The 13,425-nt window shown below is 44.8% G+C and overlaps 1 protein-coding gene across 6 annotated transcripts in view; it reads left to right on the top strand.

The window, feature by feature from the left end:
• poe (E3 ubiquitin-protein ligase-like protein poe) overlaps window positions 1–13,425 on the top strand; it is a 248,224-nt gene that overhangs the window by 84,440 nt on the left and 150,359 nt on the right. For all 6 annotated transcript variants that reach the window (XM_077649151.1, XM_077649150.1, XM_077649149.1 and 3 more), the window contains 5 exons: window positions 2,613–2,704; window positions 4,452–6,390; window positions 6,630–6,659; window positions 8,263–8,433; window positions 9,465–9,647. In XM_077649151.1, the coding sequence (XP_077505277.1) occupies window positions 2,613–2,704; window positions 4,452–6,390; window positions 6,630–6,659; window positions 8,263–8,433; window positions 9,465–9,647 (2,415 nt within the window). The remainder of the gene's footprint in view (window positions 1–2,612; window positions 2,705–4,451; window positions 6,391–6,629; window positions 6,660–8,262; window positions 8,434–9,464; window positions 9,648–13,425) is intronic.

Raw genomic sequence — 13,425 nt, 5'->3', positions numbered from 1 at the left:
ACCAGCCTATGTTCCAACCTGTAATGTTGAGTAATTTTTCAGGATGACATCTTTATAGGAAAACGAAGAGTGTCATCGTGTGTGCGAACAGTCCAGCTATCAATTCGTGTAATTAAAGGTACCAAAATGCTATGTGAAAGTTCATTAAAGTTACATAAGAAATTACCTAATTATGCTCTAGACTTCGTAAGCTGGCTTTTGATCTGAGACCAATAGCTCGAATATGATTGCAAATATGAAATCTACAGAGAAACACATTTGTGTGCAAAGTTGCATGAGATTCTGGCCTTAAGTAAAAAAATTAGTTTTAAAGCCCTCAATTCCCCCTTAAAGCCTTAATTTTTACTCTAATGTTATTGGGAAGCGTGTTCTGTTTGTTCTGTGTCTGCTTCCTCTGTCATCTGCAAGATCGTATGCAATCTCAATGATAGCAGATTTCATCATGACATTATTGTGTAAACTTTGGATGTATCCACTTTGAAGGGACACATACTGGGTGTGTCCATGACATCCAGCTAGTGGTCATCTGCCGCTTGTGGCAGTTTAAAGTTGGCAGCAAGCATTGGCATGAAAACACCACACAATTTGCATATCTCTATGCAAGTAGCTCTAGTGCAGGTGATGCAGGTGCATGCCTTGGTTGTTTGTGGGCACATGTGGTGCCACAGCTGTAAAGGAGCAGTTGTTTCGAATGCTGCCGCCAGGTGTACCGATATTAGAAAAAAAAAAATGAAAGGGGATTCGCATGGTTGCCTTGAAATTTTGTTTAGCTGAATTTTTTAATCCTTGCTTTCTCTGAAGTAAATAATTGAAGCATTAAATTCAGTAATAATTTGGGGTGTTCAAATATTCAAAATTTTTAATACAAATCAAATTCTTGTTATTCGTTTCATATTCCATTAGAAAAATTGATATTCAAGAATTTTCAAATATTCAAAAATTTTCAAATATTCAGCAGTGATCTAATACCATGGCAACTTTCATTAATCTGGGCATAGCAAAACCACGATTGCTGGTTAAATTTTTTGAAGATCAGGAAGTGCCGGGAAAACAGTTCTAAGGTGTCCTGTCTGCTTTCCTCTGTCTTCTATCACATCGACCAATCACATTCGGATGCTACTAGGCTTAGACCTTGCATGAAATTCTGCAAGTGGGCTTTTCCACTTATCACTCATTATGAGAACAAGATGGCCGACCAGCCGCCTTGAACAATCGTTGCGTGAAAGCAGGTTGGGCGGTCCGGGTCGGTCCGTCCTTTCATAATGTGTTGCATACCTAGTGACTACACCCATAGCACCTGTCCCGAGCGGGAGCCCAGTCGAATCTTTTTTGTCGTTTATGATATGTGGGAAGGCCCATTTGCGGAATTTCATTTGGGACTCCTGAAGGAAGGTCATTGTCGAGGTGTCACCCGCAAAGCAAGTGAGCAAGTAAAAAAATCCCGCCTATTGCATGGTGAATTGAAATCTGCACACTTCTGGCTTGCACATAACAGCAAGCATGAAGACAATAGGAAGGCTGCTTGGTTTTGGTTTCTAAGCGGCACCAGCACCCCACTGCGAGAGCGGCTATTGGCTGCACATTCACCAGTCGTCTGAACCCAGCTGCGCTCCGCTTGCAGGCACCAACTGGGTTGTTGGGGTTAATTTCTTCTCTTTCTAAGATCAGTCTCTCCATTCTGGTGCCAATGTGCACTCCCCTCGCTTACGTCCACGTAGTTCTTCCAGTGCATTGAAACTGTGCTCTTGTTACGGGCTTTTTGCTTTTTTGCGATGGAGCCTCCTTGCAAGGCTTAATCACATTTTGTATTTTTTGGCAGTCTTTCTTTTTTGTGGGCGGGGCCAATAACTCTACCATCTGATCATTGGGGCATTTGTTCCGGTCCCCTGAAGTCTGAATTAATGAGGTTTTACTACCCATCATGTTATTTTTAGATGCCAGTCATGTGTTGTTCATAGATTTTATTTTTACTCGTTTTATGTGACCATAGTACAGATTGCATACTGTTATGCTGTTTATTTGAACAGTATTCATTCCTGTGGGCATCTTATTCTTTTGTATGATACTGAGTCAGTCTAGGTTTGTTTATATCAGTTGCAAAGATCATGCACTATTTTTAAAAAAATGTCGAAGATTTGCCTATCTTTTTCTAAAATGTTTTTCATACTGAACAGGTATTCAGTATTTGAAAGAATTTTTTCTTCATATTCTTATGCGATTTGTATTTGAAATTTAATTTAATAATTGTAGTTGCAATTTGCTTTGCTGAGGAGGACCCATTGTCACATGCAGAAGGGATGAGTGTCAAGTAGGAATGGGCACATATTTTCACTATCTTCATCTCCTGAATGACTTGCTATTCGTTACATTTGCTGTGTTTTTCTCTTCAATAATAAATGTGATTTTAACTGTTTACATGGCTTTGGTGTGATGTATGCATGCATGCATGTCTGACTTCAGATAGGAGTGCACTAGGCGATTGTTTTTATAGTGGTTATAAATGCCAACACATGGTGTATTAGTGGGCTCAGCTATGTCTTGCTGAAGTTCAGTTCCGCAGCATGTTGGTTGGTGTGTATAATGTGTTGTCTTCTTTTTTTTTTTCTTTTTAGAATGAGAGTCACAGCCGAGAAGTGAAGGAGTTCTCATGGGAAATCTTTCCGATTCTTCTTCGACTGATCAAGCTCTACAACACCTGCATCAGGTGCGGGACCACTACTTTGTTATGGGAGCTTCTTGTAATGACCAGTTGACTTTTTGTGGTGTAGCAGCTGTCAAAGATTTTGCCTGGTAGTAGGTTATGTATTTGCAATTCGAGAATCTGTTAGGCTCCCTTTAAGTTGAATATGACAAGATATTGTTAATCTATTGAGGCTGTGAGAAGTTCAGGTTCACAGAGGTGGCTGGTATTGGGTTGTAGGAGAGTAAATTAACGTATAAATGAGGAGCTGGCATGGTAACATTCATTAAGCGCTGATAAATATTTTTTGAAATCTGCACCTAATACCTGCATCTTTCAATCTCTATATTTTTTCACATACAGTTGCTTACAATCCCTGTGCTCCTGAAAAGCGGTTAGGCAAAATGGGCCTAACCGCATGTTACATACAAGGCCAGTCACTGTTCATCATTGTTCTTTCCATGTTAAACTGTGCTACCTTACCATACCAATCAATGCAACAAATCCACCAAAACCTATTAGCCTCTTGTTGGTGTTGGACGCTATTTTGTATAGCTCTGGTAGAGTATGTGTTAACCGGGCTACTTTTTCTTTTTTTTTTTTTTTACTACGCGACCATAAAAAACCAAAGGTTTCCAAACTGTTCAGCTTAACAGAGTTCACCTTCAAGGGAGCCCACTGTAACGCATGTGAGGTCTGCAATATTGAGAAAGCACTCGGGTACAGCTGATGTGAAATCATTAATGGCAATGTTTAAATTTCAAAACAATACCTCGTGGTTACACCTAAATTTTTTAGCATGGTCAGCAGTTGAAAGGCATCAGGCATTCTAGGGCTGGTAAATGGTCAGTCAGATGATTCAGCTTCCATACCAAGTTCCCTTGAACTAAGTCATGTCTAGCAGCTTCATTAAATTGTTGTAGATGGCTGTATCAAATGAGCAATTTTTGGGAATAGGAATAATACAGTCTTGCGCCGTTAATACGACCTCTGTTAACATGGACAACTCGAATTATGGACGATTTTTATGAAGTCAAACTTTTCTAATGTAATATGCTTTTTTAATATGGAAACTCGCTGTCCAGACAATGGACAGGGTGTTAATGCACACAACCCATTGGGGCCAATGTATTTTTGCCACGTTAATATGGACAGCAATGCGAACAAAATCTCTACTGCCCCAAGGAGATGTTGTCTCTCCTGTATTTTGAGACGCCAGCAAAGGGCAATGTGAAAGTTTAATGCAAAAAGTGATTGTTGTTTTTTTCAGTTTTATGCTTTACCCTACCAGGGTGCCCCGGCTGCCTTACCATTTGCGTATTGCATGAATCATTGTGAAAAAAAAAATATCTCTGCAGTTAGTGCTTTGTTAAAAGTCATATTCAGCAGTTGTTGGCTGTCCAGTATAAATATGTACTAGTGGTTCGTAGGGTTTGAACATTCGTAATAGGAGGTAGGTCACCATGCCACAAGACGCCATCATGCGTCTCATGAACTGCTAGGTGCTTCAAGCTATACTGCAAAATTATAAATATGAAGGTGACCAGTATAATGCACTTTGAGTCGTATGATTTCGTTAAGGTGTTTTGTTTTTCTGAATAATTTTTTTCGTCGTGATACGTTGCTGACTTCTCGCTATATGGATAGCTTTTCTCGGGATCCATAGTGTTCATATTAACGGGGCACACCTGTATATTTCAAGCATGTCCTTGGAGCACTTTATTTTCATTTTTCTTATTGTTGTCGTCAAAACTTCTTTTTTTCATGTCAGGTGGAGTCTTTTACTGCAAGCTGTAGAGCTGTCACCAACGGGACGGTCAGAAACCAGTCTGCGTGCCATGGATGTGGTGCTGCGAATGACTTCACGACGCTGCTCCCAGGTGTCCAGCACTGTTGCAGCCATTGTGTCCCACCTGCCCCCTCAAGTGGACAGCACACTTGATTTTTGGAATGCTATGGCAGTGAATGTCTGCAACTGGCGAAATGACTTTGCCAATGACAGCCTTCCTTCAGAGAGCTACATCGCAGCTGTGCAAGTTGCGCACTTCACTCCCTTGTCTGCTAACTCTACATTTTCAATCAATTCCAGCTTGAAGCGCATCCTTCAGTGCATTGTACGCTTTGCTCAGGATGTCTACAGCTGGTCAGCAGAAGACAAATTCTCCAACGACTTGTTGCGGGCCATGCTGCCTCTTTTGCTGGATGCCACCACAGAGTCTCAGGCAGACTTTGTGATGCTGGCGCTTGAAGGCATCATTGGTTCATCAGACACGGAAGAATTTGCTCAGCACGTTTACGAGGAGATGCTGGCAAACTGCTACGAGTTGCTGATCAATTACTCTCACAAGGAAAGTGAGATTAATGAGTTGGTGTTCCACGAGTGCCTCAAGTTTATGGAAAGTCTCCTAGATAAGCAGCCTGGCAAAAAAGCCTTGGAGAAGTTTTTCTGTGACAAAGACATCTGGAACATACTGCTGTCAGCTGCAGAAGGCAACCTAAGTCCTGCGTATGGGACTCGTGTCCTCAAGTTCTTTAGCAAGCTCTTCACACAAATTGACAAAAATGTTGGAGACCCAAGCCTGGAAAAGTTGAACGCTACGTTGTGTAAAATGAACCGACTGAATGAACTGGATCCCAAATCTCTCCAGAATTGGCTCACTAAAGTGGTAGTTGGTTCAAAAGCAGCAAATTGCAGTGAGGATGGAAGCCCCGTTCAAGAGAACAGAAATCTCCTCCAGAACTTGACCACATATATTGTCAAAGAAAATAACAAAGTGTCAACCCAGGTGGCTGGTTCTTTCTTGACTGCACTGATTGAGATTGGAACACAGCTTCTGTCTCCGGCATCTGAAGGTGTTGGCTTCTCTGATCTCATGGTTGTCATGTCCACATTGGCTAGTGCAGGCTCTGGCTCTGGACATGTGCAGCTTTTCATGGCAGCAACTGACTGGCTTGAGACCTGCAAGAAGTATTTGTCCCAGAAGGATGTGCTTGAAAAACTCGAGGCCAACGTCAGCAGTGGAAAGCACCAGGTCATCATGAACTCTGCATGCTACCTGCTCTCTTACGTAGCTGATCTGGTTGGCTCCCTTAAGCTTCTCGCTGAGCGACCACTCATTGTTGGCCGGCTTGGTGCTGCCAGCCCACCACTGGATGGTGATGCACAGCACCCTGAACCAGACTCAGATTGGGCTGACGAGCTGGGCCCTGAAGATGACGAGTCTGGCGGGGAGGACTCTGATGAGGACTCACTTTGCAACAAGCTGTGCACCTTCACTATGACCCAGAAGGAGTTTATGAACCAGCACTGGTACCATTGCCACACCTGTCGAATGGTGGATGGTGTGGGTGTCTGCACCATTTGTGCCAAAGTGTGCCACAAGGACCACGATGTGACCTACGCCAAGTTTGGCTCCTTTTTCTGCGACTGTGGCGCAAAGGAAGATGGCAGCTGCCAGGCCTTGGTCAAGCGCAACCCACAGATGTTGTCTGATACAGGGTGCGGGGCTGCTTCTACAACTGCAGCCTTTTCACTTGCCTCGGAGAATGTGCTGCCCAGCTCGATTCGGCGAAGGGCCTCTTCGCCTCACCAGGGCGGGGGCACTGGCGCAAACACGGCTGATGGTCGCCCACCTGCTGCGTCAGCAGACTCCAAGAAAGCTTGCGATGAAACCTTGAAACACCGGCAGCAGCTCGCAAAGAAGCTGGAGGTGAGGAGGTTTAGTGACATCTGCTGCATATTGGCATTTTGGAGCTTTGTAGTGTGTTTTTATAAGCATTACTATTTTTGTGTCACTTATTCTCCAGTGTTGCTTTCTCTGCTGAGGTGCTAAACTAGGCAGTTGGTTTCTGTGTGTTGCCTGTATTCTCTGATAAAGTAACTTTATTGCTTCCTAAGCAATATAGTTATTTTGAGGCTTAATAATCGTATTGAAACTTTTCTTTCTAGGCATTTCGGGGAGTTCTCATTGAGCACATTGTAAGTAATCTGCTTTTTTTTTCATATATTCCTTGTTTCTAGTATTACTGTGTGGAAGCATTTGCCGAAGTAGATGGCACAAAGGTAAACAATGAAGTGGTGCTAATGCAGTGCTAACAGCCCACTTTGCATTCAGTGTTCTCTGCCAGTTTCAAAAAAATTGAAAAAAGGAGGAAATATCTGGGAATTCAGCAGTTCTGAAAGAGCTTCTGAAAAAGATGGTCACTACAGCAGCCGCTGGCAGTCAGGAAAACTAAGTTTGACAGCTAGTAGCAAGGTCGCTAATTCTTGCCTAGTCTTGTGAGGAATTAGCAAAATTTGTGGCTATTATGATTTCGTTTGGAAATAAAACTGAGTTTGACAGCTAGTAGCAAGGTCGCTAATTCTTGCCTAGTCTTGTGAGGAATTAGCAAAATTTGTGGCTATTATGATTTCGTTTGGAAATATGGGAATATAAGCAAAGAATGGCCTCGTAACTGCTGGTCAAAAAAGCACATCTGCATTCCTCAGGAAGAAGAGAGAGAAAGGATATTGAAAAAATAAAATAGAAAAGGAAAGGGGGGGGGGGGGACATAAGCACACTGTGCAGTTTACGTAGTGGCAAACCTTGCATAAAAACACAGCAAAGCACACTCAGCATGTCAAGCAGAGCCTGTTATACAAGAAGGCAATGTGGGAAAAATAAACAAGGAAAAAACAAAGCATTGCTATCACTTGTAGTAGTCTGTTTACTAGGGAAGTGTAGGAAGTGCATTTTCACTAAACTTGCATATTTGCCCTTGCGAGAACACTCATGGCACCCATGCCAAAGGAAAATTATTGTAAGCTCATGAATAATGCTTCAAATTTCTTGGTCATATAGTGGGGTGCGTGTTACAATTTAGCGCATGTTAATACTGAGAAAGTAGCAAATAATTGCTTGGCTCTGTGACTAGCTATTATTTTAAGCCACTGCATTGACCTTTGTCACAAATTTATTGCGCTAGTTTCTGTCCACTCAGTTCTTTCTGATAGGCCGAGGCATGAGTGGCAAGACACAGTAGCATGGGCACTACTGTTCCCATAAGGACACTTGTTACTGAGAAGGTGGCCCAGCTTCTCTTGGTGCATTATACTCTGAGCTGCTGCAGCACAGGACCACAGCTTACTTCCTAATACTCAGTTCCGCGGTGGCTCAGTATTATGGCACTCGGCTGCTGACCCGAAAGACGTGGGTTTGATCCTGGCCTCGGCGGTCGAATTTCGATGGAGGCAAAAATTCTTGAGGCCCGTGTACTGTACAATGTCAGTGCATGTGAAAAAACCCCAGGTGGTCGAAATTTCCGGAGCCCTTCACTGCGGCGTCCCTTATAGCCTGAGTTGCTTTGGGATGGTAAACAACCATAAGCCTTTTCGAGGTTTTTGTGATGTCAGTCTGGAGTGTGAGTGGTGATGCTCTGCATCATTGCAACAGGCAACACTCTGGTCGTGGTGCTTGGTGCACATAGACAAGGCTGTTGGGGGTATCTAATTTGTGAAGCTTGCATACCCATTTTTTTTTTTTTTTTTCAGCGACCTTCTATTTGAAAGTTTGTCTAAGCATTGGAAATATTCTGTTCTTCAGGTGTCTACAAACCTGGTTGCCACTGTTTTGGAGTTGATCCAGTTCCTCATGCCAGCGATTGTGGAGACATACAACCAGAACTCGCCCATTGGCAGCTCAACCCGAGCACAGAAAGCGCTTGCAGAGCTGCACACTCAAGAAAAAATGTTTGAGCATGTTGATCAACTTATGGTAAGGCTTTTGACAAAAAGTTTTTCTCTATTGAGTACAGTAGCTTTGCCCCATGAGCTTGGCACTGCACTTTTGGCGTGCCAGTCGCATGGCACTGATGTGGCCTTTGAACGCTGTTGTATCATAAAAATAATTTGTAGAGAGTTCCAGTACAGAAATGTGATGCATGAAGCCTTGTGGGTCACTTCATAGATGTCACTGTTAGTCCGTGCTTTTTTTCTTGTGTTGTCCGTGGGTAGTGAATAATGAAACTGCATGTTTATATTTGCTCATGCTATTTGCTTTCTTAAGCCTCAACATTGTGTTGTGCATTTGGCCCTAAGCAAGACATCGGTGAATGCTTGGCCGAAATGCGCTTTTAGTGTCATGGTCTTCTCCTGGAAACTCCGCATGCCGTCTGCACCGCCTAGACCCCTTACTTCAACTCAGTCCTCCGTCTCTCCCACTGTGATGCTACGCTGTTGTGTCGCCTGTGGCTGGGAGTGGCGTTCACAAATGCCTACTCGCACTTAATCGCAATGGCAGACTCTCCTGCGTGTGAGATCAGTGGGTGCAACGAAACTGTAGAACACCTTCTTTGTAACTGCCCTCGGTTTGAGCGTGAGCATGCACTCCTTGCTGCAACACTCCGCCGCCTAGATCCTCGGCCCCTTACTGAAGCCGAGATTCTGGGCCCTTGGAGTAAGCCTTCATCGCAGAGGGCAGCTTTGAAGGCACTTTTCAAGTCCTTAAAGGGCTCAGTACTGAGTGCAAGGTTGTGATCTATCAGTGTGCCCTGCGTACCCAGCAAGTAATGGCCAGTGGATATGTGGAAAAGTGATTTCCATTTGCTCTCTCCCCTTTCTTTCTCTCCCTCCATTCCCCTTCCCACGTGTAGGGTAGCATACCGGGTGTCGTCTAGTTAACCTCCCTGCCTTTCCGTTCGTCTTCTCTCTCTCTCTCTCTCTCTTGGCCCTAAGCAGGATGCATGTAGCCTTCATGCAAAGTGCTTTGCACAAACAGCTTGTAACATGATGCTTTATAAAATGTAGGTGCCAACTCTTGGATCCCAGGAAGGTGCCTTTGAGAATGTACGAATGAACTTCTCTGGAGAGCAAGGCCAGACCATACGACAGCTGCTTAGTGCTCACATGATCCGCAGGGTGGCCATGTGCTGCCTTGCATCACCGCAAGGAAAGCGCCAACATCTGGCCGTCAGCCATGAAAAAGGAAAGGTTAGCCTTTGTTCTTTATTCTGCAAAAGTTTAGTCAATTATCTGGCCTCCACTGTGAGATAGCTGTCATTTCTCATGGCAGCTGTCTTATTGTGAATGCATTGTCAGTTGCCATAGGATTGTCTGTCTGTGGTCTCATTATAAAAATCATACCAAGCAGTACTTTGCATAATGAATAGATTTTAATGTCACACAATGACATAATATTTCCAGTAATTCATATACAGTGCAAGGCTTCTCTCTGACCCTAAAGAATTGTGGTATGGTTAAACCCTGCTGCAGGTAATTCTACTCCAGCCAAATTCTTGCATCAGCAAACAGCTGGATGCTTTCCATTCTGCTGAGATGTTTTATGAAGCAAAACTAGATTTTCCTTTGTTTTTTACCCAATAATTTCTGCCTGTTTTTTTCCACAAAATTATTATTGTAGCCTGTTTTCACCCAGATTAGCCACTAATGCCACAGTCAAGAACTATAATGTTAGATGTCTTTTTAATTACAGTGACTGTCAGTTACTCTACCTAACATTTCACAAAATGGTGAACTCATGTTAAACCCAATGTAATTCCACGGCTGGTGGTGTTTTTAATGTGATGCAGTGATGTGACCAAATGCACACGTGATTGCATTGTGGGTAACCTATTTGAGCACCCGGCATGTCTCACTGGGGGTTAGTTGGAGTGCTGCATTGACTCTTGCAGAAACACAACTTTGAGTGAACTCAGATGAGTTTACAGGGGTTAATAATTAGTAACACCTCATTAATTTGGCCCTCGTTAATTTGGGTAATTCACATTGGTCAATTCGGACAAGGCCCCGAAGGGGTGCTGTGCCAAGGTGTGACGTGCCTGACAGGCAATCATGCAGATATTCATCGATATTCTTTAATTGCACATTACATGGTCTCCCGCACCTCTCTGACATGTACGCGAAAGCAGGCGCGTCGACGGTTGGCAGGTTTCCGTCATTAGACAGAGAGAGTCTGGTTGCTTAGTTTCATTTTTGGAGCTTCGCCGCCAGCCTGGTGCGACGGCGGCTATCAGCTACGCATATCTGCAAGCCAGCTAAGCCACACACCGCTTGGTATGACAATTCCCTTGTCGCTGATCTCTTTTGTTTGTTTTCCAAGGGCATCTTCCCGCTCCAGTGCCATTGCGCACCTCTCTCACTTCCATCCGCGTGGTATTTCCATTCTTCTAACGTGCTGAAACTCCACACTCTTCACGCGCTGTTTGCCACTCGTGCGGTGAAGCCTTCTCATATGCGATGCCACATGTGAAGCTCCTGCGCTACCATGTAGCACCATTGTGGAGCAGCTTCAGATACTCTCGATAGCATGCACCCATAAAACACTTGAAGGGACTGCAAGAAATTACTGTTGTTGCATGGACTTCATCTTAACAATTGCCCAGGTTCCCACCAAATAAATTGCGCTTTCATGCGAATGGTTTTTTAGCAATTTTCAGGGCCATTCGATAATTCGGATGTTTTTCCACTCCCTTGAAGTCTGAATTAACGAGGTTTTACTGTACATGCTTTTGTCATCTGATACACAAAAAATGCTGATGATCGTCATAAAATGAGATCTTTCAGATAGTTTTTGTGATCACAACATACAGTAAACCCTCGTTATAACGAAGTCAGCGGGACGGCGAAAAAATTCGTTATAAGCGATAATTCGATATAGGCGACAAGCTCGAGAAAGCTAACACAGTCGAGATTTAAGGGGGGGACGCGGATCTTTGGGACCAAAAAATCGCGCAAAAATTGACTTGGAAAATCATAGTTGGGTGTGTGTCATCATTTTCCATCATAATCTCAAGTTTCATGGCTGAATGCCCCGTAGTTTACGAGAAATCGACACGCAAAGATGCAATTTTTACACGAAAGCTCGCGAAGATCGGTTAGAAAATGCCCGTTTTGAGTCGCGTGTCGCGTCAAAAGTAGCCGGCGCAGAGAGGCGACTTTTGTCTCGTTTGAAAGAACGACGCCTCAGCTTTCTTTCCCGCCAGAACGAAAGGCCTACTGCGATTGGTCGCCGAAAAAAGAAAGAAAACAAAATATAAAAAGCTGCAATGCTATTGGACACTACGCGGCGGAATTCAAGCGCCTCATTGGCCTGGCGTGAAATCGTATCGGAAGTTCGCAGCGCGCCTAAGTTTGGGAAAAAACGTAAAAAAGGCCGCAGCAAGCAAGCGGAAGACACAAGTACGTCGGCAGGGATGTAAACCAGCAGCAGTGGAGTGCCTGAGCGTGGACCGGCGGATGACGCGACCTTGGCAGCCGTTGCGGCGTTCGTTCCAAGCGCGGTGCACATCGCGGCTGCAGCGGATGACGGAGAGCCGGATGGTATTACTTCACAAGCAGGGATCCGAAGAGGGAATAACGAGGCGCAGGAGTGCAATTTGGCGGTCGTGATAAGCGCTTCTTACCAGCTTCGGCGTCTGCCTTCGACACGGAGCAAATCGCGGGCTCGGGCGAGATTGGCAGCAGCGGGTCAGAGTAGGCACATTTCTTCCCAGCGCATTGATCACGAGGAATTGCGAAGCACGCCGGTGATAAAATCGCCACTTTGGCAGCAATTTCTGCAACCTAGCGCAAGATGTGGACGCTAGCGAACGAGCATGTAGACGCCAACCCGTCATTGACTGCGGAGCTACCGACTTCAAAGAATTGTAACTTTAATTGCAGAAGGGCTAGAACAATGAAAGTATCCTTATTGCAAGCACTAATAATAGTAGAATCCACTGGCATAAAATTTATTTGAATCTGAGCAGCCAATCAATAAGGGAAGCTTGTCCTCGCCTGTTCCATTGGCACCAAACAGCACCGTGACACGCTCCTTGCTCTGTTTTCCGCCAGATGAGGATGCGCCAGGAGTAGTGAACGTGCGATTCGGTAGCATCTTATAGAAAAATGCTGCCTCATCTAGGTTGTAGACGTCTCTGTCTGCATACTTTTTGAGTAGAGCTTGGAGCCGATGTTGGCGCCATACATCTACGGTGTCACGGTTCACAGCTGCGCTTTCGCCGACGATCGACTTCGAGGTCACGCCGTGTCGTTTCTTAAACCGTTCAAGCCAGCCATTGCTGCACTTGAAATCATTATGGCCCATTTGGAGGGCGAGTGCTTCGGCTTTTGCCGTAAGAGCAGGTCCATGTATGAGGAGATTTGCACTCCTGGCGTTCTTCAGCCACTCTAGAAGTGCACCTTCCACTTCCGGATATCTAGAATCACGATTCCGCTTTCTCTTCGCCAAGAAGCTCTTTTCAAAGCCATCCAGCACAGCTTCCTTGTTCTTCAATACAGTTGATAAAGTAGACGGCGGTATGCCAAATTCCTTCGCAATGTCAGTTTTCTTCCGGCCGCCTTTTTCCACTTCTTTTATCAGCAAAACTTTCTGCTCCAAAGTCAGACACTTTCGCCCTGAGACTGACGAAGCCATTTGTCACTGCAGGCCACAAAAGCACACGCGAGGCACGCCTAACGAAGCACTCCGAATAACACGCTATCACTCCCGCATGGTCAGCAGCCGAGCGGCGTTTTTTTTTTTTTTTTTGCAGCCCCGTTGCGCGATGCGCGCACCCCCATCCATACTGAAATCAGACGGGTGCGAGGAAGGGAAGTCGCTGGCTCTCGCGTGCAAAATGCTCGCGAGCATGCACCCTCCACGCGAGCGCCTCTCTCTCGGCCGGCGTGGATCCGCTCAGAATCACGTGACGCCCGCTCCGGCTCTCATGGGCCCTCTGTCGCTACCCTCTGCCAGCGTCGGTGTTTT

Source organism: Amblyomma americanum, chromosome 1 (assembly GCF_052857255.1).
Source record: "Amblyomma americanum isolate KBUSLIRL-KWMA chromosome 1, ASM5285725v1, whole genome shotgun sequence".
Classification (NCBI taxonomy): Eukaryota; Metazoa; Arthropoda; class Arachnida; order Ixodida; family Ixodidae; genus Amblyomma; species Amblyomma americanum.
The sequence above is the reverse complement of the archived record's forward strand: the minus strand, read 5'-3'. Positions and strand labels throughout refer to the sequence as shown.